A 26741-nucleotide genomic window follows, 5' to 3' on the forward strand; every position below is an offset into this window, starting at 1 on the left:
TATTTCATTTTGTCTTATTTGTATTTATTTTTTTACTGTTTTTGCTTCGTCATTATGGGGTATTGTGATGTCATTATGGGGTATTGTGATGTCATTATGGGGTATTGTGATGTCATTATGGGGTATTGCGTGCAGATTGAAGAGGGGAAAAAACAAGTTAATCAATTTTAGAATAAGGAAATAATATGTAATGTAACAAAATGTGGAATAAGTCAAGGGGTCTGAATACTTTCCGAATGCCACTGTACCTGTCGGGATGAAGGAGGCACGGCCAGGTCCTTACCTGTTGGGATGAAGGAGGCACGGCCAGGTCCTTACCTGTTGGGATGAAGGAGGCACGGCCAGGTCCTTACCTGTCGGGATGAAGGAGGCACGGCCAGGTCCTTACCTGTCGGGATGAAGGAGGCACGGCCAGGTCCTTACCTGTCGGGATGAAGGAGGCACGGCCAGGTCCTTACCTGTTGGGATGAAGGAGGCACGGCCAGGTCCTTACCTGTCGGGATGAAGGAGGCACGGCCAGGTCCTTACCTGTCGGGATGAAGGAGGCACGGCCAGGTCCTTACCTGTCGGGATGAAGGAGGCACGGCCAGGTCCTTACCTGTCGGGATGAAGGAGACACGGCCAGGTCCTTACCTGTTGGGATGAAGGAGGCACGGCCAGGTCCTTACCTGTTGGGATGAAGGAGGCACGGCCAGGTCCTTACCTGTTGGGATGAAGGAGGCACGGCCAGGTCCTTACCTGTTAGGATGAAGGAGGCACGGCCAGGTCCTTACCTGTTGGTGTAGATGGAGACACGGCCAGGTCCTTACCTGTTGGGATGAAGTAGGCACGGCCAGGTCCTTACCTGTTGGGATGAAGGAGGCACGGCCAGGTCCTTACCTGTCGGGATGAAGGAGGCACGGCCAGGTCCTTACCTGTTAGGATGAAGGAGGCACGGCCAGGTCCTTACCTGTTGGGATGAAGGAGACACGGCCAGGTCCTTACCTGTTGGGATGAAGGAGGCACGGCCAGGTCCTTACCTGTTAGGATGAAGGAGGCACGGCCAGGTCCTTACCTGTCGGGATGAAGGAGACACGGCCAGGTCCTTACCTGTTAGGATGAAGGAGGCACGGCCAGGTCCTTACCTGTTAGGATGAAGGAGGCACGGCCAGGTCCTTACCTGTCGGGATGAAGGAGACACGGCCAGGTCCTTACCTGTCAGGATGAAGGAGACACGGCCAGGTCCTTACCTGTTAGGATGAAGGAGACACGGCCAGGTCCTTACCTGTTGGGATGAAGGAGGCACGGCCAGGTCCTTACCTGTTAGGATGAAGGAGGCACGGCCAGGTCTTTACCTGTTAGGATGAAGGAGACACGGCCAGGTCCTTACCTGTTAGGATGAAGGAGGCACGGCCAGGTCCTTACCTGTTACCTGTTAGGATGAAGGAGGCACGGCCAGGTCCTTACCTGTTAGGATGAAGGAGGCACGGCCAGGTCTTTACCTGTTAGGATGAAGGAGACACGGCCAGGTCCTTACCTGTTAGGATGAAGGAGGCACGGCCAGGTCCTTACCTGTTGGGATGAAGGAGACACGGCCAGGTCCTTACCTGTCAGGATGAAGGAGGCACGGCCAGGTCCTTACCTGTTAGGATGAAGGAGACACGGCCAGGTCCTTACCTGTTAGGATGAAGGAGGCACGGCCAGGTCCTTACCTGTTGGGATGAAGGAGACACGGCCAGGTCCTTACCTGTTAGGATGAAGGAGGCACGGCCAGGTCCTTACCTGTTAGGATGAAGGAGACACGGCCAGGTCCTTACCTGTCAGGATGAAGGAGGCACGGCCAGGTCCTTACCTGTTAGGATGAAGGAGGCACGGCAGGTCCTTACCTGTTGGGATGAAGGAGGCACGGCAGGTCCTTACCTGTTAGGATGAAGGAGGCACGGCCAGGTCCTTACCTGTTAGTGTAGATGGGACATTCCTCCGGTTTCAGCTTCAGACATTCGCTGTACGTCCTCAGAGCCTCCTGGAACTGGCCTTTCTTCACAAACTCATTTCCTTCTTGTTTCAGTGAATTGAAACAGACTTCTGCTTTTTGAGCTGCAGGCAAAGGAAGAAACGGTGTTGGTTGAGTAAATGTGACATCATACTGAGTAACTTGACAATGTTTTTATTGTTTTTGTACGAATAGTATTTCACTAAAATAAGTGAGTGTGGTAATTTTGTCCTATAAATCCAGGGTAAAAACAGGTCAAATCAGCAGTCATGTGATAACGGACAGCTAATCAATTACACCACTGGGGTGTTCTGGGAAAAAAATGCCAGCTTCGTTCTTCCACTAATCACAGTTAAAATATACATGATGGTTGGCTGCAGCACGGCCCTGAGGCTGGGACTGGGACTGGGGCTAGGACTGAGGCTAGGGCTGGGACTGGGACTGAGGCTGGGACTGGGACTGGGGCTGGGACTGAGGCTGGGACTGGGACTGGGGCTGGGACTGGGACTGGGGCTAGGACTGAGGCTAGGGCTGGGACTGAGGCTAGGGCTGGGACTGAGGCTAGGACTGAGGCTAGGGCTAGGACTGAGGCTAGGACTGGGACTGAGGCTAGGACTGAGGCTAGGGCTAGGACTGGGGCTGGGACTGGGACTGGGGCTGGGACTGGGACTGGGACTGGGGCTGGGACTGGGACTGGGGCTGGGACTGGGACTGGGGCTGGGACTAGGACTGGGGCTGGGACTAGGACTGGGGCTGGGACTGAGGCTAGGACTGGGGCTGGGACTGAGGCTGGGACTGGGACTGGGGCTGGGACTGGGGCTGGGACTAGGACTGGGGCTGGGACTAGGACTGGGGCTGGGACTAGGACTGGGGCTGGGACTGAGGCTAGGACTGGGGCTGGGACTGAGGCTAGGGCTGGGACTGAGGCTGGGGCTGGGGCTGGGACTGGGACTGGGGCTGGGACTAGGACTGGGGCTGGGACTGAGGCTGGGACTGGGACTGAGGCTAGGACTGGGGCTGGGACTGAGGCTGGGACTGGGACTGGGACTGGGGCTAGGACTGAGGCTGGGGCTGGGACTGAGGCTAGGACTGAGGCTAGGGCTAGGACTGGGGCTGGGACTGGGGCTGGGACTAGGACTGGGGCTGGGACTAGGACTGGGGCTGGGACTGGGACTGGGGCTGGGACTGGGACTGGGGCTGGGACTGGGACTGGGGCTGGGACTAGGACTGGGGCTGGGACTAGGACTGGGGCTGGGACTAGGACTGGGGCTGGGACTAGGACTGGGGCTGGGACTAGGACTGGGGCTGGGACTGAGGCTAGGACTGGGGCTGGGACTGAGGCTGGGACTGGGACTGGGGCTGGGACTGGGACTGGGGCTGGGACTGGGACTGGGGCTGGGACTAGGACTGGGGCTGGGACTGGGACTCGGGCTGGGACTGGGGCTGGGACTAGGACTGGGGCTGGGACTAGGACTGGGGCTGGGACTAGGACTGGGGCTGGGACTAGGACTGGGGCTGGGACTGAGGCTAGGACTGGGGCTGGGACTGAGGCTGGGACTGGGACTGGGGCTGGGACTGGGGCTGGGACTAGGACTGGGGCTGGGACTAGGACTGGGGCTGGGACTAGGACTGGGGCTGGGACTGAGGCTAGGACTGGGGCTGGGACTGAGGCTGGGACTGGGACTAGGACTGAGGCTAGGGCTGGGACTGAGGCTGGGGCTGGGGCTGGGGCTGGGACTAGGACTGGGGCTGGGACTAGGACTGGGGCTGGGACTGGGGCTGGGACTGGGACTGGGGCTGGGACTAGGACTGGGGCTGGGACTAGGACTGGGGCTAGGACTGGGGCTGGGACTAGGACTGGGGCTGGGACTGAGGCTGGGACTGGGGCTGGGACTGAGGCTAGGACTGAAGCTGGGGCTGGGACTGGGACTGAGGCTAGGACTGGGACGGGCTGGGGCTCGGGCTGGGACTGAGGCTGGGACTGGGGCTGGGACTGGGACTGGGACTGGGACTGAAGCTGGGGAATAGGGCTAGGGGGGCTAGTATGTCTCCTCTCTCTGTTCCACTAGTCCCCCTCCAGTCCTCCAGCAGACAGTATGTCTCCTCTCTCTGTTCCACTAGTCCCCCTCCAGTCCTCTAGCAGACAGTATGTCTCCTCTCTCTGTTCCACTAGTCCCCCTCCAGTCCTCTAGCAGACAGTATGTCTCCTCTCTCTGTTCCACTAGTCCCCCTCCAGTCCTCCAGCAGACAGTATGTCTCCTCTGTTCCACTAGTCCCCCTCCAGTCCTCTAGCAGACAGTATGTCTCCTCTGTTCCACTAGTCCCCCTCCAGTCCTCTAGCAGACAGTATGTCTCCTCTGTTCCACTAGTCCTCTAGCAGACAGTGTGTCTCCTCTGTTCCACTAGTCCCCCTCCAGTCCTCCAGCAGACAGTATGTCTCCTCTCTCTGTACCACTAGTCCCCCTCCAGTCCTCCAGCAGACAGTATGTCTCCTCTCTCTGTTCCACTAGTCCCCCTCCAGTCCTCTAGCAGACAGTATGTCTCCTCTGTTCCACTAGTCCCCCTCCAGTCCTCTAGCAGACAGTATGTCTCCTCTCTTCCACTAGTCCCCCTCCAGTCCTCTAGCAGACAGTATGTCTCCTCTCTCTGTTCCACTAGTCCCCCTCCAGTCCTCTAGCAGACAGTATGTCTCCTCTGTTCCACTAGTCCCCCTCCAGTCCTCCAGCAGACAGTATGTCTCCTCTGTTCCACTAGTCCCCCTCCAGTCCTCTAGCAGACAGTATGTCTCCTCTGTTCCACTAGTCCCCCTCCAGTCCTCCAGCAGACAGTGTGTCTCCTGTAGACTATAAGACCTTTGAAGGTTCCAGCTCACAGCAGAAAGAGGATGAGGAATGATGATGATGATGATGCTTGCTGCACAGAAAATGCCACCCTATTCCCTATTGCACTGCGTTTAACCCTGGGCTCTGGCCAAAGGTAGTGCACTATAGAGGGAATAGGGTTATATAGGGCTCTGGCCAAAGGTAGTGCACTATAGAGGGAATAGGGTTCTATAGGGCTCTGGCCAAAGGTAGTGCACTATAGAGGGAATAGGGTTCTATAGGGCTCTGGCCAAAGGTAGTGCACTATAGAGGGAATAGGGTTCTGTAGGGCTCTGGCCAAAGGTAGTACACTATAGAGGGAATAGGGTTCTATAGGGCTCTGGCCAAAGGTAGTGCACTATAGAGGGACTAGGGTGCTATGGGCTCTGGCCAAAGGTAGTGCACTATATAGGGAATAGGGTTCTATGGGCTCTGGCCAAAGGTAGTGCACTATAGAGGGAATAGGGTGCTATGGGCTCTGGCCAAAGGTAGTGCACTATATAGGGAATAGGGTGCTGTGGGCTCTGGCCAAAGGTAGTGCACTATAGAGGGAATAGGGTGCTATGGGCTCTGGCCAAAGGTAGTGCACTATAGAGGGAATAGGGTGCCATAGGGCTCTGGCCAAAGGTAGTGCACTATAGAGGGAATAGGGTGCTGTGGGCTCTGGTCAGAATTAGTGAACAACAATAGGGAGTAAGGGGTCATTCTGGACTCATGCTGTGAGTCAGGCTGAATGTAGTCTCTTGTGACAGAGGAAACGGCTGGTCAGCGGACACAGATTAGCTTCTGGGTGACTACACTCTTAGAAAAATAGGTTCTATCTAGAACCTAAAATAGTTATTCAGCGGTCCCCGTAGGAGAACCCTTTTTGGTTCCAGGTAGAAAGAACTCTTTAGGGTTCCAGATAGAACCCTATTGGGTTCCATGTAGAACCCCTTTCCCAGAGGGTTCTACCTGGAACCCTAAATAGTTCTACATGGAACCCTAAATAGTTCTACCTGGAACCCTAAAGAGTTCTCCCTGGAACCTTAAAGAGTTCTCCCTGGAACCCTAAAGAGTTCTACCTGGAACCCTAAAGAGTTCTACCTGGAACCCTAAAGAGTTCTCCCTGGAACCTTAAAGAGTTCTCCCTGGAACCCTAAAGAGTTCTACCTGGAACCCTAAAGAGTTCTACCTGGAACCCTAAAGAGTTCTCCCTGGAACCATAAAGAGTTCTCCCTGGAACCCTAAAGAGTTCTACCTGGAACCCTAAAGAGTTCTACCTGGAACCCTAAAGAGTTCTACCTGGAACCCTAAAGAGTTCTACCTGGAACCCTAAAGAGTTATACCTGGAACCCTAAAGAGTTCTACCTGGAACCCTAAAGAGTTCTACCTGGAACCCTAAAGAGTTCTACCTGGAGCCCTAAAGAGTTCTACCTGGAACCCTAAAGAGTTCTACCTGGAACCCTAAAGAGTTCTACCTGGAACCCTAAAGAGTTCTACATGGAACCCTAAATAGTTCTACCTGGAACCCTAAAGAGTTCTCCCTGGAACCTTAAAGAGTTCTCCCTGGAACCCTAAAGAGTTCTACCTGGAACCCTAAAGAGTTCTCCCTGGAACCCTAAAGAGTTCTCCCTGGAACCCTAAAGAGTTCTACCTGGAACCCTAAAGAGTTCTACCTGGAACCCTAAAGAGTTCTACCTGGAACACTAAAGAGTTATACCTGGAACCCTAAAGAGTTCTACCTGGAACCCTAAAGAGTTCTACCTGGAACCCTAAAGAGTTCTACCTGGAGCCCTAAAGAGTTCTACCTGGAACCCTAAAGAGTTCTACCTGGAACCCTAAAGAGTTCTACCTGGAACCCTAAAGAGTTCTACCTGGAACCCTAAAGAGTTCTACCTGGAGCCCTAAAAGAGTTCTACCTGGAGCCCTAAAGAGTTCTACCTGGAACCCTAAAGAGTTCTACCTGGAACCCTAAAGAGTTCTACCTGGAACCCTAAAGAGTTCTACCTGGAGCCCTAAAGAGTTCTACCTGGAACCCTAAAGAGTTCTACCTGGAACCCTAAAGAGTTCTACCTGGAACCCTAAAGAGTTCTACCTAGTGAGAGACCTACCTGCGTGGTGCTTGGCCTTCTCTGCTCTGGCCTGTAGGACCTCAGCGCTGGGTGGTTCCTCCCTGCGGTGCTGCTGAGCTGACAGTGGGACCAGAGGGATCTCAGGTAGTTTCTCTCTCCACTGCTCTCCATCCTGCTCTATCAGTAACCGCGTGATCCTGGAGGAACCAGACGTACAGAGAGACACACACAACAGACCGTGTTATCCTCCCAGCTATCCTCTATTATGTAAGTGCAGGACGGTGTATAAATAGCGTGTAGCTGCAGTAGCTAGAGGACCGGAGGACAGCAGGTAATTCACACGACAACGTTTGCTTGAAGAAGATTGACGTCTGAGCTGGATAATTAGAGTCGATAGTTAAAGGGGTCTGACTTGGGACTTTCAAACAACTCTCAATCACGTCACATGGTTGTTACTGGAGGATCAATTCTGTTAACTTCCCCAAAATGTCCAGGTTTTCTAGATATCCTGGTCGGTGGAATCCAGATTGCCTGCTCATGGTCTCCTGATTCCAGGAATCCTCCAACTGGGATTTCTGGGAAACCTGGGAAGTTTGGGAAAGTTCACGGAATTTTGCAACCCTACTGAGGGTAAAGGTGAGGGTGGAGTAGTTTACCTGTTAACACTGTCTAATGAGGGTAAAGGTGGAGTAGTTTACCTGTTAACACTGTCTAATGAGGGTAAAGGTGGAGTAGTTTACCTGTTAACACTGTCTAATGAGGGTAAAGGTGGAGTAGTTTACCTGTTAACACTGTCTAATGAGGGTAAAGGTGGAGTAGTTTACCTGTTAACACTGTCTAATGAGGGTAAAGGTGGAGTAGTTTACCTGTTAACACTGTCTAATGAGGGTAAAGGTGAGGGTGGAGTAGTTTACCTGTTAACACTGTCTAATGAGGGTAAAGGTGAGGGTGGAGTAGTTTACCTGTTAACACTGTCTAATGAGGGTAAAGGTGGAGTAGTTTACCTGTTAACACTGTCTAATGAGGGTAAAGGTGGAGTAGTTTACCTGTTAACACTGTCTAATGAGGGTAAAGGTGAGGGTGGAGTAGTTTACCTGTTAACACTGTCTAATGAGGGTAAAGGTGAGGGTGGAGTAGTTTACCTGTTAACACTGTCTAATGAGGGTAAAGGTGGAGTAGTTTACCTGTTAACACTGTCTAATGAGGGTAAAGGTGGAGTAGTTTACCTGTTAACACTGTCTAATGAGGGTAAAGGTGAGGGTGGAGTAGTTTGCCTGTTAACACTGTCTAATGAGGGTAAAGGTGGAGTAGTTTACCTGTTAACACTGTCTAATGAGGGTAAAGGTGGAGTAGTTTACCTGTTAACACTGTCTAATGAGGGTAAAGGTGGAGTAGTTTACCTGTTAACACTGTCTAATGAGGGTAAAGGTGAGGGTGGAGTAGTTTACCTGTTAACACTGTCTAATGAGGGTAAAGGTGGAGTAGTTTACCTGTTAACACTGTCTAATGAGGGTAAAGGTGGAGTAGTTTACCTGTTAACACTGTCTAATGAGGGTAAAGGTGGGGTAGTTTACCTGTTAACACTGTCTAATGAGGGTAAAGGTGAGGGTGGAGTAGTTTACCTGTTAACACTGTCTAATGAGGGTAAAGGTGGGGTAGTTTACCTGTTAACACTGTCTAATGAGGGTAAAGGTGAGTAGTTACCTGTTAACACTGTCTAATGAGGGTAAAGGTGAGAGTAGTTCACCTGTTAACACTGTCTAATGAGGGTAAAGGTGAGGGTGGAGTAGTTTACCTGTTAACACTGTCTAATGAGGGTAAAGGTGAGGGTGGAGTAGTTTACCTGTTAACACTGTCTAATGAGGGTAAAGGTGGAGTAGTTCACCTGTTAACACTGTCTAATGAGGGTAAAGGTGAGGGTGGAGTAGTTTACCTGTTAACACTGTCTAATGAGGGTAAAGGTGAGGGTGGAGTAGTTTACCTGTTAACACTGTCTAATGAGGGTAAAGGTGGACTAGTTCACCTGTTAACACTGTCTAATGAGGGTAAAGGTGAGGGTGGAGTAGTTTACCTGTTAACACTGTCTAATGAGGGTAAAGGTGAGGGTGGAGTAGTTTACCTGTTAACACTGTCTAATGAGGGTAAAGGTGGAGTAGTTTACCTGTTAACACTGTCTAATGAGGGTAAAGGTGGAGTAGTTTACCTGTTAACACTGTCTAATGAGGGTAAAGGTGGAGTAGTTTACCTGTTAACACTGTCTAATGAGGGTAAAGGTGAGGGTGGAGTAGTTTACCTGTTAACACTGTCTAATGAGGGTAAAGGTGAGGGTGGAGTAGTTTACCTGTTAACACTGTCTAATGAGGGTAAAGGTGAGGGTGGAGTAGTTTACCTGTTAACACTGTCTAATGAGGGTAAAGGTGAGGGTGGAGTAGTTTACCTGTTAACACTGTCTAATGAGGGTAAAGGTGGGTTAGTTTACCTGTTAACACTGTCTAATGAGGGTAAAGGTGGGGTAGTTTACCTGTTAACACTGTCTAATGAGGGTAAAGGTGGAGTAGTTTACCTGTTAACACTGTCTAATGAGGGTGAGAGTGGAGTAGTTTACCTGTTAACACTGTCTAATGAGGGTAAAGGTGGAGTAGTTTACCTGTTAACACTGTCTAATGAGGGTAAAGGTGAGGGTGGAGTAGTTTGCCTGTTAACACTGTCTAATGAGGGTAAAGGTGGAGTAGTTTACCTGTTAACACTGTCTAATGAGGGTAAAGGTGGAGTAGTTTACCTGTTAACACTGTCTAATGAGGGTAAAGGTGAGGGTAGTTTACCTGTTAACACTGTCTAATGAGGGTAAAGGTGAGGGTGGAGTAGTTTACCTGTTAACACTGTCTAATGAGGGTAAAGGTGGAGTAGTTTACCTGTTAACACTGTCTAATGAGGGTGGTGGAGTAGTTTACCTGTTAACACTGTCTAATGAGGGTGAGGGTGGAGTAGTTTACCTGTTAACACTGTCGTGTGCAGCCTGCACACTGATATCTATCTGTAGCACGGTCTTGTAATCCACGTAGGCCTGTCGGTACCGCTCCATCGTCTCATAAGCCATGGCTCTGCGTAGGAGGGGCTTGAGGGAGAAGGGCTGCAGCTCCAAGGACCTGCAGGTTTAAATAGAATGAGACTGAGGACGGCAAGGGATCAAGTCTGGCCCTGCATACACCTACAGTACAGTACCTAGCTACCTAGCGCATGTAGCATAAGACTGAGGACAGGAAGGGATCAAGCCTGTCTCTGCATATACCTACAGTACAGTACCTAGCTACCTAGCGCATGTAGCATGAGACTGAGGACAGGAAGGGATCAAGCCTGTCTCTGCATATACCTACAGTACAGTACCTAGCTACCTAGCGCATGTAGCATGAGACTGAGGACAGGAAGGGATCAAGCCTGTCTCTGCATATACCTACAGTACAGTACCTAGCTACCTAGCGCATGTAGCATGAGACTGAGGACAGGAAGGGATCAAGTCTGTCTGCATATACATGTACAGTACCTAGCTACCTAGCGCATGTAGCATGAGACTGAGGACAGGAAGGGATCAAGTCTGGCTCTGCATATACCTACAGTACAGTACCTAGCTACCTAGCGCATGTAGCATGAGACTGAGGACAGGAAGGGATCAAGTCTGTCTCTGCATATACCTACAGTACAGTACCTAGCTACCTAGCGCATGTAGCATGAGACTGAGGACAGGAAGGGATCAAGCCTGTCTCTGCATATACCTACAGTACAGTACCTAGCTACCTAGCGCATGTAGCATGAGACTGAGGACAGGAAGGGATCAAGTCTGGCCCTGCATATACCTACAATACAGTACCTAGCTACCTAGCGCATGTAGCATGAGACTGAGGACAGGAAGGGATCAAGTCTGGCCCTGCATATACCTACAGTACAGTACCTAGCTACCTAGCGCATGTAGCATGAGACTGAGGACAGGAAGGGATCAAGTCTGGCCCTGCATATACCTACAGTACAGTACCTAGCTACCTAGCGCATGTAGCATGAGACTGAAAGGGATCAAGTCTGGCCCTGCATATACTTACAGTACAGTACCTAGCGCATGTAGCATGAGACTGAGGACAGGAAGGGATCAAGTCTGGCTCTGCATATACCTACAGTACAGTACCTAGCTACCTAGCGCATGTAGCATGAGACTGAGGACAGGAAGGGATCAAGTCTGGCCCTGCATATACCTACAGTACAGTACCTAGCTACCTAGCGCATGTAGCATGAGACTGAAAGGGATCAAGTCTGGCCCTGCATATACTTACAGTACAGTACCTAGCGCATGTAGCATGAGACTGAGGACAGGAAGGGATCAAGTCTGGCTCTGCATATACCTACAGTACAGTACCTAGCTACCTAGCGCATGTAGCATGAGACTGAGGACAGGAAGGGATCAAGTCTGGCCCTGCATATACCTACAGTACAGTACCTAGCTACCTAGCGCATGTAGCATGAGACTGAGGACAGGAAGGTATCAAGCTTGTCTCTGCATATACCTACAGTACAGTACCTAGCTACCTAGCGCATGTAGCACTTGTGGTTTTACTTAATTCTCCGTACTGGCCAATGATTATAATGGGGATCCTGATCCAACCATTAATTCATACATTGTTTTACCCCTGGCCTGAGAGGATGTTAGTTCAATATGTAACTAGATGTAGAAGGGTAACGTTAACTAGCTAACGATGCCCATGAATGGAACTTATGCTAGCGAGTAATCATTTTAGCCAGGTAGCCTAGGACAACAAAAAATAAAAGCGTGTACTGTATGACAGAGTGATAGACGTTTCGTCCACATGAGAGAGAGGAGGATGGAATTGGCGTTTCTATACAAGAAGGGTGAGTCAACATGGTTTTTCTACTTGCATGAACACACACAAATCAGATGTCACAGTATCAGACTCAGGTTTTGTGATGAAACAAAGGTGTGGTTGAATTTATTCTTATTGTCTCGGGCCTTAGGCCTATTTGTTAAATGTCAAGGCATATGAACTAACAGGTTATAGAGCAAACAACTCAATTATCACAACACATTGTTCTCCCTTGGCTTCCCCAGTGATTTTACCCATGAACCAGACCTTCAACCAGACCAACCAAGCCTCCTCTATGGTGTCAACCAGACCAACCAAGTCTACTCTATGGTGTTAACCAGACCAACCAAGCCTCCTCTATGGTGTTAACCAGACCAACCAAGCCTCCTCTATGGTGTCAACCAGACCAACCAAGTCTACTCTATGGTGTTAACCAGACCAACCAAGTCTACTCTATGGTGTTAACCAGACCAACCAAGTCTCCTCAGACCTTCAACCAGACCAACCAAGCCTCCTCTATGGTGTCAACCAGACCAACCAAGTCTACTCTATGGTGTTAACCAGACCAACCAAGTCTACTCTATGGTGTTAACCAGACCAACCAAGTCTCCTCAGACCTTCAACCAGACCAACCAAGCCTCCTCTATGGTGTCAACCAGACCAACCAAGCCTCCTCTATGGTGTCAACCAGACCAACCAAGTCTCCTCTATGGTGTCAACCAGACCAACCAAGTCTCCTCTATGGTGTCAACCAGACCAACCAAGTCTACTCTATGGTGTCAACCAGACCAACCAAGTCTACTCTATGGTGTTAACCAGACCAACCAAGTCTCCTCTATGGTGTCAACCAGACCAACCAAGCCTCCTCTATGGTGTCAACCAGACCAACCAAGTCTACTCTATGGTGTTAACCAGACCAACCAAGTCTCCTCAGACCTTCAACCAGACCAACCAAGCCTCCTCTATGGTGTCAACCAGACCAACCAAGTCTCCTCTATGGTGTCAACCAGACCAACCAAGTCTCCTCTATGGTGTCAACCAGACCAACCAAGTCTCCTCTATGGTGTCAACCAGACCAACCAAGTCTCCTCTATGGTGTCAACCAGACCAACCAAGCCTCCTCTATGGTGTCAACCAGACCAACCAAGCCTCCTCTATGGTGTCAACCAGACCAACCAAGTCTCCTCTATGGTGTCAACCAGACCAACCAAGTCTCCTCTATGGTGTCAACCAGACCAACCAAGCCTCCTCTATGGTGTCAACCAGACCAACCAAGCCTCCTCTATGGTGTCAACCAGACCAACCAAGCCTCCTCTATGGTGTCAACCAGACCAACCAAGTCTCCTCTATGGTGTCAACCAGACCAACCAAGCCTCCTCTATGGTGTCAACCAGACCAACCAAGCCTCCTCTATGGTGTCAACCAGACCAACCAAGTCTCCTCTATGGTGTCAACCAGACCAACCAAGCCTCCTCTATGGTGTCAACCAGACCAACCAAGCCTCCTCTATGGTGTCAACCAGACCAACCAAGCCTCCTCTATGGTGTCAACCAGACCAACCAAGCGTCCTCTATGGTGTCAACCAGACCAACCAAGCCTCCTCTATGGTGTCAACCAGACCAACCAAGCCTCCTCTATGGTGTCAACCAGACCAACCAAGTCTCCTCTATGGTGTCAACCAGACCAACCAAGCCTCCTCTATGGTGTCAACCAGACCAACCAAGCCTCCTCTATGGTGTCAACCAGACCAACCAAGTCTCCTCTATGGTGTCAACCAGACCAACCAAGCCTCCTCTATGGTGTCAACCAGACCAACCAAGTCTCCTCTATGGTGTCAACCAGACCAACCAAGCCTCCTCTATGGTGTCAACCAGACCAACCAAGTCTCCTCTATGGTGTCAACCAGACCAACCAAGCGTCCTCTATGGTGTCAACCAGACCAATCAAGCCTCCTCTATGGTGTTGTCTCCTCCAGAACTTCCCTAGTTTAACCTCTGCTGTAATTACTGATTGGCTAAATCCACTGGATCCAGATGAGACAGGAAGGGGTATACTGTTTAATCTCTGCTGTAATTACTGATTGGCTAAATCCACTGGATCCAGATGAGACAGGAAGGGGTATACTGTTTAATCTCTGCTGTAATTACTGATTGGCTAAATCCACTGGATCCAGATGAGACAGGAAGGGGTATACTGTTTAATCTCTGCTCTAATTACTGATTGGCTAAATCCACTGGATCCAGATGAGACAGGAAGGGGTATACTGTTTAACCTCTGCTGTAACTCTCTCTGTCCCTTTTCGCTAAGGACCAGGGCACTATATAGGGAATAGACTGGTCCCTGTGGTCTGCAGTAGGGCTCTATATAGGGAATAGACTGGACCCTGTGGTCTGCAGTAGGGCACTATATAGGGAATAGACTGGTCCCTGTGGTCTGCAGTAGGACACTATATAGGGAATAGACTGGTCCCTGTGGTCTGCAGTAGGGCACTATATAGGGAATAGACTGGTCCCTGTGGTCTGCAGTAGGGCTCTATATAGGGAATAGACTGGTCCCTGAGGTCTGCAGTAGGGCACTATATAGGGAATAGACTGGTCCCTGTGGTCTGCAGTAGGGCACTATATAGGGAATAGACTGGTCCCTGTGGTCTGCAGTAGGGCACTATATAGGGAATAGACTGGTCCCTGTGGTCTGCAGTAGGGCACTATATAGGGAATAGACTGGTCCCTGTGGTCTGCAGTAGGGCACTATATAGGGAATAGACTGGTCCCTGTGGTCTGCAGTAGGGCACTATATAGGGAATAGACTGGACCCTGTGGTCTGCAGTAGGGCACTATATAGGGAATAGACTGGTCCCTGTGGTCTGCAGTAGGGCACTATATAGGGAATAGACTGGTCCCTGCGGTCTGCAGTAGGGCACTATATAGGGAATAGACTGGTCCCTGTGGTCTGCAGTAGGGCACTATATAGGGAATAGACTGGTCCCTGTGGTCTGCAGTAGGGCACTATATAGGGAATAGACTGGTCCCTGTGGTCTGCAGTAGGGCACTATATAGGGAATAGACTGGTCCCTGTGGTCTGCAGTAGGGCACTATATAGGGAATAGACTGGTCCCTGTGGTCTGCAGTAGGGCACTATATAGGGAATAGACTGGTCCCTGTGGTCTGCAGTAGGGCACTATATAGGGAATAGACTGGTCCCTGTGGTCTGCAGTAGGGCACTATATAGGGAATAGACTGGTCCCTGTGGTCTGCAGTAGGGGACTATATAGGGAATAGACTGGTCCCTGTGGTCTGCAGTAGGGCACTATATAGGGAATAGACTGGTCCCTGTGGTCTGCAGTAGGGCACTATATAGGGAATAGACTGGTCCCTGTGGTCTGCAGTAGGGCACTATATACGGAATAGACTGGTCCCTGTGGTCTGCAGTAGGGCACTATATAGGGAATAGACTGGTCCCTGTGGTCTGCAGTAGGGCACTATATAGGGAATAGACTGGTCCCTGTGGTCTGCAGTAGGGCACTATATAGGGAATAGACTGGTCCCTGTGGTCTGCAGTAGGGCACTATATAGGGAATAGACTGGTCCCTGTGGTCTGCAGTAGGGCACTATATAGGGAATAGACTGGTCCCTGTGGTCTGCAGTAGGGCACTATATAGGGAATAGACTGGTCCCTGTGGTCTGCAGTAGGACACTATATAGGGAATAGACTGGTCCCTGTGGTCTGCAGTAGGGCACTATATAGGGAATAGACTGGTCCCTGTGGTCTGCAGTAGGGCTCTATATAGGGAATAGACTGGTCCCTGTGGTCTGCAGTAGGACACTATATAGGGAATAGACTGGTCCCTGTGGTCTGCAGTAGGGCACTATATAGGGAATAGACTGGTCCCTGTGGTCTGCAGTAGGGCTCTATATAGGGAATAGACTGGTCCCTGTGGTCTGCAGTAGGGCTCTATATAGGGAATAGACTGGTCCCTGTGGTCTGCAGTAGGGCACTATATAGGGAATAGACTGGTCCCTGTGGTCTGCAGTAGGGGACTATATAGGGAATAGACTGGTCCCTGTGGTCTGCAGTAGGGCACTATATAGGGAATAGACTGGTCCCTGTGGTCTGCAGTAGGACACTATATAGGGAATAGACTGGTCCCTGTGGTCTGCAGTAGGGCACTATATAGGGAATAGACTGGTCCCTGTGGTCTGCAGTAGGGCTCTATATAGGGAATAGACTGGTCCCTGTGGTCTGCAGTAGGACACTATATAGGGAATAGACTGGTCCCTGTGGTCTGCAGTAGGGCACTATATAGGGAATAGACTGGCCCCTGTGGTCTGCAGTAGGGCTCTATATAGGGAATAGACTGGTCCCTGTGGTCTGCAGTAGGGCTCTATATAGGGAATAGACTGGTCCCTGTGGTCTGCAGTAGGGCTCTATATAGGGAATAGACTGGTCCCTGTGGTCTGCAGTAGGGCACTATATAGGGAATAGACTGGTCCCTGTGGTCTGCGGTAGGGGACTATATAGGGAATAGACTGGTCCCTGTGGTCTGCAGTAGGGCACTATATAGGGAATAGACTGGTCCCTGTGGTCTGCGGTAGGGCACTATATAGGGAATAGACTGGTCCCTGTGGTCTGCAGTAGGGCACTATATAGGGAATAGACTGGTCCCTGTGGTCTGCGGTAGGGCACTATATAGGGAATAGACTGGTCCCTGTGGTCTGCAGTAGGGCACTATATAGGGAATAGACTGGTCCCTGTGGTCTGCAGTAGGGCTCTATATAGGGAATAGACTGGTCCCTGTGGTCTGCAGTAGGGCACTATATAGGGAATAGACTGGTCCCTGTGGTCTGCAGTAGGGCACTATATAGGGAATAGACTGGTCCCTGTGGTCTGCAGTAGGGCACTATATAGGGAATAGACTGGTCCCTGTGGTCTGCAGTAGGACACTATATAGGGAATAGACTGGTCCCTGAGGTCTGCAGTAGGGCTCTATATAGGGAATAGACTGGTCCCTGTGGTCTGCAGTAGGGCACTATATAGGGAATAGACTGGTCCCTGTGGTCTGCAGTAGGGCACTATATAGGGAATAGACTGGTCCCTGTGGTCTGCAGTAGGGCACTATATAGGGAATAGACTGGTCCCTGTGGTCTGCAGTAGGGCACTATATAGGGAATAGACTGGTCCCTGTGGTCTGCAGTAGGGCACTATATAGGGAATAGACTGGTCCCTGTGGTCTGCAGTAGGGCACTATATAGGGAATAGACTGGTCCCTGTGGTCTGCAGTAGGGCACTATATAGGGAATAGACTGGTCCCTGTGGTCTGCAGTAGGGCACTATATAGGGAATAGACTGGTCCCTGTGGTCTGCAGTAGGGCACTATATAGGGAATAGACTGGTCCCTGTGGTCTGCAGTAGGGCACTATATAGGGAATAGACTGGTCCCTGTGGTCTGCAGTAGGGCACTATATAGGGAATAGACTGGTCCCTGTGGTCTGCAGTAGGGCACTATATAGGGAATAGACTGGTCCCTGTGGTCTGCAGTAGGGCACTATATAGGGAATAGACTGGTCCCTGTGGTCTGCAGTAGGGCACTATATAGGGAATAGACTGGTCCCTGTGGTCTGCAGTAGGGCTCTATATAGGGAATAGACTGGTCCCTGTGGTCTGCAGTAGGACACTATATAGGGAATAGACTGGACCCTGTGGTCTGCAGTAGGGCACTATATAGGGAATAGACTGGTCCCTGTGGTCTGCAGTAGGACACTATATAGGGAATAGACTGGACCCTGTGGTCTGCAGTAGGGCACTATATAGGGAATAGACTGGTCCCTGTGGTCTGCAGTAGGGCACTATATAGGGAATAGACTGGTCCCTGTGGTCTGCAGTAGGGCACTATATAGGGAATAGACTGGTCCCTGTGGTCTGCAGTAGGGCACTATATAGGGAATAGACTGGTCCCTGTGGTCTGCAGTAGGGCACTATATAGGGAATAGACTGGTCCCTGTGGTCTGCAGTAGGGCACTATATAGGGAATAGACTGGTCCCTGTGGTCTGCAGTAGGGCACTATATAGGGAATAGACTGGTCCCTGTGGTCTGCAGTAGGGCACTATATAGGGAATAGACTGGTCCCTGTGGTCTGCAGTAGGGCTCTATATAGGGAATAGACTGGTCCCTGTGGTCTGCAGTAGGGCACTATATAGGGAATAGACTGGTCCCTGTGGTCTGCAGTAGGGCACTATATAGGGAATAGACTGGACCCTGTGGTCTGCAGTAGGGCACTATATAGGGAATAGACTGGTCCCTGTGGTCTGCAGTAGGACACTATATAGGGAATAGACTGGACCCTGTGGTCTGCAGTAGGGCTCTATATAGGGAATAGACTGGACCCTGTGGTCTGCAGTAGGGCACTATATAGGGAATAGACTGGACCCTGTGGTCTGCAGTAGGGCACTATATAGGGAATAGACTGGTCCCTGTGGTCTGCAGTAGGGCACTATATAGGGAATAGACTGGACCCTGTGGTCTGCCATTTGGGACAGAGACGAAGAAGGACTGTTCTGGAAGAAGGACTGTGATGGAAGAAGGACTGTGATGGAAGAAGGACTGTGATGGAAGAAGGACTGTTATGGAAGAAGGACTGTTCTGGAAGAAGGACTGTGATGGAAGAAGGACTGTGATGGAAGAAGGACTGTTCTGGAAGAAGGACTGTTCTGGAAGAAGGACTGTGATGGAAGAAGGACTGTGATGGAAGATGGACTGTGATGGAAGATGGACTGTGATGGAAGAAGGACTGTGATGGAAGAAGGACTGTTCTGGAAGAAGGACTGTTCTGGAAGATGTTGGTTGTGCTTTACTGTTCTTCTGACTATTAAATCAAATCTGATGCCTTTAATAATATATATAATAATATATATAATAATGTCTATAATAATACATATATAATAATATATATAATAATGTATATAATAATGTATATAATAATGTATATAATAATGTCTATAATAATATATATAATAATATATATAATAATGTCTATAATATTGTATATGATAATGTATATAATAATGTATATAATAATATATATAATAATGTCTATAATATTGTATATGATAATGTATATGATAATGTATATAATAATGTCTATAATAATGTCTATAATAATATATATAATATTGTATATAATATTGTATATAATAATGTCTATAATATTGTATATAATAATGTATATAATAATGTATATAATAATGTCTATAATAATGTATATAATATTGTATATAATAATGTATATAATAATGTATATAATATTGTATATAATATTGTATATAATAATGTCTATAATAATATCTATAATAATGCAGGTAGAGTTGTTGAGGGAGGGTCTCACCTGGTGCAGTCCTGTATACACTCAGAGCTGTTTCCATCTTTCAGGTAGCAGGCCGCTCTGTTAGAGTAGAGCACAGCCAGGTCCTCAGGGCTCTCCAATCCTGTTAACCAGACACAGAGACATTATTACCCAGGTCCTCAGGACTGTCCAATCCTGTTAACCAGACACAGAGACATTATTACCCAGGTCCTCAGGACTGTCCAATCCTGTCAACGAGACACAGAGACATTATTACCCAGGACTGTCCAATCCTATCAACCAGACACAGAGACTTTATTACCCTGGTCCTCAGGACTGTCCATTCCTGTCAACCAGACACAGAGACATTATTACCCAGACTCAGGACTGTCCATTCCTGTCTACAAGACACAGAGACATTACTACCCAGACTCAGGACTGTCCATTCCTATCAACCAGACACAGATACATTATTACCCAGACTCAGTCAAGATGTAACCTCCATCGTGGGGCTATAGTGGTCGTGGGGCTGTAGTTGTCAGTCTGAGTGGGGCTGTAGTGGTCGTGGGGCTGTAGTGGTCAGTCTGAGTGGGGCTGTAGTGGTCAGTCTGAGTGGGGCTGTAGTGGGTGGGGCTGTAGTGGTCAGTCTGAGTGGGGCTGTAGTGGTCGTGGGGCTGTAGTGGTCAGTCTGAGTGGGGCTGTAGTGGTCAGTCTGAGTGGGGCTGTAGTGGGCGTGGGGCTGTAGTGGTCAGTCTGAGTGGGGCTGTAGTGGTCGTGGGGCTGTAGTGGTCAGTCTGAGTGGGGCTGTAGTGGTCAGTCTGAGTGGGGCTGTAGTGGTCAGTCTGAGTGGGGCTGTAGTGGTCAGTCTGAGTGGGGCTGTAGTGGTCGTGGGGCTGTAGTGGTCAGTCTGAGTGGGGCTGTAGTGGTCAGTCTGAGTGGGGCTGTAGTGGTCGTGGGGCTGTAGTGGTCAGTCTGAGTGGGGCTGTAGTGGTCAGTCTAAGTGGGGCTGTAGTGGTCGTGGAGCTGTAGTGGTCAGTCTGAGTGGGGCTGTAGTGGTCGTGGGGCTGTAGTGGTCAGTCTGAGTGGGGCTGTAGTGGTCAGTCTGAGTGGGGCTGTAGTGGTCAGTCTGAGTGGGGCTGTAGTGGTCGTGGAGCTGTAGTGGTCAGTCTGAGTGGGGCTGTAGTGGTCAGTCTGAGTGGGGCTGTAGTGGTCGTGGAGCTGTAGTGGTCAGTCTGAGTGGGGCTGTAGTGGTCGTGGGGCTGTAGTGGTCAGTCTGAGTGGGCTGTTGATACAGAGCCTCCTGCTGCCTGCTAGTCTGAATCATTGATAAAGGTCTGAGGTGAGGATAACGAGGCTTTATGTTTGAATGTACCACAGTATGACAGTAGTAGTTGAATGTGCCTCTGGGTTCTGGGTGTGAGACGCACTGGGCCTGTTGAAACACGGCGGTGAGTCATGATAAAAACCAAGACAGGATGTTAAATAAGGAGATCAGTATGTTATCGAGGTACAGGCCTCAGAGAGGTACAGGCCTCAGAGGCCCAGTACAGGCCTCAGAGGCCTGTACTGGGATCAGACGTTAGGAATACACTGTTATAATGTGACTTCCAGAGGCCTGTACTGGGATCGGACGTTAGGAATACACTGTTATAATGTGACGTCCAGAGGCCTGTACTGGGATCAGACGTTAGGAATACACTGTTATAATGTGACTTCCAGAGGCCTGTACTGGGATCAGACGTTAGGAATACACTGTTATAATGTGACTTCCAGAGGCCTGTACTGGGATCAGACGTTAGGAATACACTGTTATAATGTGACTTCCAGAGGCCTGTACTGGGATCAGACGTTAGGAATACACTGTTATAATGTGACTTCCAGAGGCCTGTACTGGGATCAGACGTTAGGAATACACTGTTATAATGTGACTTCCAGAGGACTGTACTGGGATCAGACGTTAGGAATACACTGTTATAATGTGACTTCCAGAGGCCTGTACTGGCATCAGACGTTAGGAATACACTGTTATAATGTGACGTCCAGAGGCCTGTACTGGGATCAGACGTTAGGAATACACTGTTATAATGTGACTTCCAGAGGCCTGTACTGGGATCAGACGTTAGGAATACACTGTTATAATGTGACTTCCAGAGGCCTGTACTGGGATCAGACGTTAGGAATACACTGTTATAATGTGACTTCCAGAGGCCTGTACTGGGATCGGACGTTAGGAATACACTGTTATAATGTGACGTCCAGAGGCCTGTACTGGGATCAGACGTTAGGAATACACTGTTATAATGTGACTTCCAGAGGACTGTACTGGGATCAGACGTTAGGAATACACTGTTATAATGTGACTTCCAGAGGCCTGTACTGGCATCAGACGTTAGGAATACACTGTTATAATGTGACGTCCAGAGGCCTGTACTGGGATCAGACGTTAGGAATACACTGTTATAATGTTACTTCCAGAGGACTGTACTGGGATCAGACGTTAGGAATACACTGTTATAATGTGACTTCCAGAGGCCTGTACTGGGATCAGATGTTAGGAATACACTGTTATAATGTGACTTCCAGAGGCCTGTACTGGGATCAGACGTTAGGAATACACTGTTATAATGTGACGTCCAGAGGCCTGTACTGGGATCAGACGTTAGGAATACACTGTTATAATGTGACTTCCAGAGGCCTGTACTGGGATCAGACGTTAGGAATACACTGTTATAATGTGACTTCCAGAGGCCTGTACTGGGATCAGACGTTAGGAATACACTGTTATAATGTGACTTCCAGAGGCCTGTACTGGGATCAGACGTTAGGAATACACTGTTATAATGTGACTTCCAGAGGCCTGTACTGGGATCAGACGTTAGGAATACACTGTTATAATGTCACAATGACAAAGCCCTACTCTGTATGTTTAAACACTGTCTGTGGTCTCACCAGATCTGACTCCTTCCCAGCTGAATTCCTACATACAGTACATTCCTAACCTGGTTGGACCAAATGCTTTACAGGAAGTGGAATGTTGTATCTATTCAACTATCTTAATAACTATGGGCACGTCTAGTCTCTGGCCTGCTGCTACTACGACACGTCTAGTCTCTGGCCTGCTGCTACTACGGCACGTCTAGTCTCTGGCCTGCTGCTACTACGGCACGTCTAGTCTCTGGCCTGCTGCTACTACGGCACGTCTAGTCTCTGGCCTGCTGCTACTACGGCACGTCTAGTCTCTGGCCTGCTGCTACTACGGCACGTCTAGTCTCTGGCCTGCTGCTACTACGGGCACGTCTAGTCTCTGGCCTGCTGCTACTACGGCACGTCTAGTCTCTGGCCTGCTGCTACTACGACACGTCTAGTCTCTGGCCTGCTGCTACTACGGCACGTCTAGTCTCTGGCCTGCTGCTACTACGACACGTCTAGTCTCTGGCCTGCTGCTACTACGACACGTCTAGTCTCTGGCCTGCTGCTACTACGGCACGTCTAGTCTCTGGCCTGCTGCTACTACGGCACGTCTAGTCTCTGGCCTGCTGCTACTACGGCACGTCTAGTCTCTGTGCCTGCTGCTACTACGGCACGTCTAGTCTCTGGCCTGCTGCTACTACGGCACGTCTAGTCTCTGGCCTGCTGCTACTACGACACGTCTAGTCTCTGGCCTGCTGCTACTACGGCACGTCTAGTGTCTGGCCTGCTGCTACTACGGCACGTCTAGTCTCTGGCCTGCTGCTACTACGGCACGTCTAGTCTCTGGCCTGCTGCTACTACGGCACGTCTAGTCTCTGGCCTGCTGCTACTACGGCACGTCTAGTCTCTGGCCTGCTGCTACTACGGCACGTCTAGTCTTTGGCCTGCTGCTACTACGGCACGTCTAGTCTCTGGCCTGCTGCTACTACGGGCACCGTCTAGTCTCTGGCCTGCTGCTACTACGGCACGTCTAGTCTCTGGCCTGCTGCCTCATCTATCGGCACGTCTAGTCTCTGGCCTGCTGCTACTACGGCACGTCTAGTCTCTGGCCTGCTGCTACTACGGCACGTCTAGTCTCTGGCCTGCTGCTACTACGGCACGTCTAGTCTCTGGCCTGCTGCTACTACGGCACGTCTAGTCGCTGGCCTGCTGCTACTACGGCACGTCTAGTCTTTGGCCTGCTGCTACTACGGCACGTCTAGTCTCTGGCCTGCAGCTACTACGGGCACGTCTAGTCTCTGGCCTGCTGCTACTACGGGCACGCTCTAGTCTCTGGCCTGCTGCTACTACGGCACGTCTAGTCTCTGGCCTGCTGCTACTACGGCACGTCTAGTCTCTGGCCTGCTGCTACTACGGCACGTCTAGTCTCTGGCCTGCAGCTACTACGGGCACGTCTAGTCTCTGGCCTGCTGCTACTACGACACGTCTAGTCTCTGGCCTGCTGCTACTACGGCACGTCTAGTCTCTGGCCTGCTGCTACTACGGCACGTCTAGTCTCTGTGGCCTGCTGCTACTACGGCACGTCTAGTCTCTGGCCTGCTGCTACTACGGGCACGTCTAGTCTCTGGCCTGCTGCTACTACGGCACGTCTAGTCTCTGGCCTGCTGCTACTACGGCACGTCTAGTCTCTGGCCTGCTGCTACTACGGCACGTCTAGTCTCTGGCCTGCTGCTACTACGGCACATCTAGTCTCTGGCCTGCTGCTACTACGGGCACGTCTAGTCTCTGGCCTGCTGCTACTACGGCACGTCTAGTCTCTGGCCTGCTGCTACTACGGCACGTCTAGTCTCTGGCCTGCAGCTACTACGGGCACGTCTAGTCTCTGGCCTGCTGCTACTACGGCACGTCTAGTCTCTGGCCTGCTGCTACTACGGCACGTCTAGTCTCTGGCCTGCTGCTACTACGGGCACGTCTAGTCTCTGGCCTGCTGCTACTACGGCTGGTGGAAAAGCCTGTCTGGACACATCGGAAGACGTTTCACTGCCTGGGAGACATTTCTCAACGTCGACAGAGCGTTTCACCGTGACACATTTGTCCCTACAGAGAGCGTAAGCCAGGGCCGCCCTCCTCCTAGAAGGAACTTCCTGTGTGTGGTAGGAGGTAAAGACATGTGACTCCCAAGTGACATCATCACTCTTTCATTTAGTCAGCGTCACTAAAGACAGAGAGACGTCACATAGGAGGGGCTTGGCAGGCAGACAGACAGGTAGGTAGGCAGACAGGTAGGCAGACAGACAGGTAGGTAGGCAGACAGGTAGGCAGACAGACAGACAGACAGACAGACAGGTAGGTAGGCAGACAGACAGGCAGTCAGGCAAACAGGCAGACAGACAGACAGGCAGTCGGACTTGCAGGCAGGTAGGCAGGCAGGCGGTCAGGTAGACAGACAGGCAGGTAGACAGACAGACAGGCAGACAGACAGACAGACAGGCAGGCAGGCAGGCAGGCAGGCAGGCAGGCAGGCAGGCAGGCAGGCAGGTAGACAGACAGATCACCTCATGACACCAAATAGCATTAATAACCCTGCATTATACTGTGAATGACAGCAGTAACTGTGAGAGGCCTCAGTGTATCACATGATGTTAAGTCACCTTCACAGTAGACTAGTGGTGATAGTGGTGGAGAGGAACGAGGAGAGAACAGATTGATGGAGAGATTTATTTATAAAGCCCTTTTTTTACATCAGCTGATGTCACAAAGTGCTGTACAGAAACCCAGCCTAAAACCCCAAACAGCAAGCAATGCAGGTGTAGAAGCACGGTGGCTAGGAAAAACTCCCTAGAAAGGAAGGAACCTAGGAAGAAACCTAGAGAGATGAGGAGAGGAGAGAGAAGAGGAGAGAGTGATGAGGAGAGAGAAGAGGACAGAGAAGGGGAGAGAGTGATGAGGAGAGAGAAGAGGAGAGATTGATGGGAAGGAGAAGAGAGAGAAGGAGAGAGTGATGAGGAGAGATTGATGAGGAGAGATTGATGGGAAGGAGAGGAGATTGATGAGGAGAGAGAAGAGTTGAGAGTGATGAGGAGAGAGTGATGAGGAGAGGAGAGATTGATGAAGAGAGAAAAGGGGAGAGATTGATGAGGAGAGGAGAGAGAAGAGGAGAGGAGAGAGAAGAGGAGAGAGTGATGAGATGAGGAGAGAGAAGAGGAGAGAGTGATGAGGAGAGAGAAGAGGAGAGATTGATGAGATGAGGAGAGAGTGATGAGGAGAGAGAAGAGGAGAGAGTGATGAGGAGAGAGAAGAGGAGAGATTGATGGGAAGGAGAGGAGAGAGAAGAGGAGAGATTGATGAGATGAGGAGAGAGTGATGAGATGAGAAGAGGAGAGAGTGATGAGGAGAGTGAAGAGGAGAGATTGATGGGAAGGAGAGGAGAGAGTGATGAGATGAGGAGAGAGTGATGAGGAGAGAGAAGAAGAGAGATTGATGGGAAGGAGAGGAGAGAGTAAAAACCTGGATATTACTCCAGTGCTAGCCTCCCTACACTGGCTTCCTGTGAAGGCAAGGGCTGATGTCAAGGTTTTACTGCTAACCTATAAAGCGTTACATGGGCTTGCTCCTACCTATCTCTCCAGTTTGGTCCTGCCGTACATACCTACACGTACGCTACGGTCACAAGACGCAGGCCTCCTAATTGTCCCTAGAATTTCTAAGCAAACAGCTGGAGGCAGGGCTTTCTCCTATAGAGCTCCATTTTTATGGAATGGTCTGCCTACCCATGTGAGAGACGCAGACTCGGTCTCGACCTTTAAGTCTTTATTGAAGACTCATCTCTTCAGTAGGTCATATGATTGAGTGTAGTCTGGCCCAGGAGTGGGAAGGTGAACGGAAAGGCTCTGGAGCAACGAACCACCCTTGCCGTCTCTGCCTGGCCGGTTCCCCTCTCTCCACTGGGATTCTCTGCCTCTAACCCTATTACAGGGGCTGAGTCACTGGCTTACTGGTGCTCTTCCATGCCGTCCCTAGGAGGGGTGCGTCACTTGAGTGGGTTGAGTCACTGACGTGGTCTTCCTGTCTGGCTTGGCGCCCCCCCCCCCTTGGTTTGTGCCGTGGCGGAGATCTTTGTGGGGTATACTCGGCCTTGTCTCAGGATGGTAAGTTGGTGGTTGAAGGTATCCCTCTAGTGGTGTGGGGGCTGTGCTTTGCCAAAGTGGGTGGGGTTATATCCTGCCTGTTTGGCCCTGTCCGGGGGTATCATCGGATGGGGCCACAGTGTCTCCCGACCCCTCCTGTCTCAGCCTCCAGTATTTATGCTGCAGTAGTTTATGTGTCGGGGGGCTAGGGTCAGTCTGTTATATCTGGAGTATTTCTCCTGTCTTATCTGGTGTCCTGTGTGAATTTAAGTATGTTCCCTCTAACTCTCTCTCTCTCTCTTCTCTCGGAAGAGAGAGAGAGTGATGGGAAAGAGATGAGAGAGTGATGAGAGGACAGAGGAGAGTGATGGGAAGAAGAGGAGAGAGTGATGGGAAGGAGAGGAGAGAGTGATGAGAGGAGAGTGATGGGAAGGAGAGGAGAGAGTGATGGAGAGGAGAGAGTGATGGGAAGGAGAGGAGAGAGTGATGGAGAGGAGAGAGTGATGAGAAGGAGATGAGAGCGTGATGAGAGAGTGATGAGAGGAGAGAGTGATGGAGAGGAGAAAGTGATGAGAAGGAGAGGAGAGAGTGATGAGAGGAGAGTGATGGGAAGGA

At 50.3% G+C, this 26741-nt stretch overlaps 1 protein-coding gene across 1 annotated transcript in view; it reads right to left on the bottom strand.

Annotated features, from left to right (window-relative positions):
* The window catches only part of spag1b (sperm associated antigen 1b), a 67816-nt gene that overhangs the window by 17036 nt on the left and 24039 nt on the right, over nt 1-26741 (bottom strand). The window contains exons 12-15 of the mRNA XM_071395564.1: nt 19132-19231; nt 9881-10033; nt 6927-7084; nt 1935-2076 (exon numbers count right to left, since the gene is read on the bottom strand). Of these exons, the coding sequence (XP_071251665.1) occupies nt 1935-2076; nt 6927-7084; nt 9881-10033; nt 19132-19231 (553 nt within the window). The remainder of the gene's footprint in view (nt 1-1934; nt 2077-6926; nt 7085-9880; nt 10034-19131; nt 19232-26741) is intronic.

Source organism: Salvelinus alpinus, chromosome 4 (assembly GCF_045679555.1).
Source record: "Salvelinus alpinus chromosome 4, SLU_Salpinus.1, whole genome shotgun sequence".
Classification (NCBI taxonomy): Eukaryota; Metazoa; Chordata; class Actinopteri; order Salmoniformes; family Salmonidae; genus Salvelinus; species Salvelinus alpinus.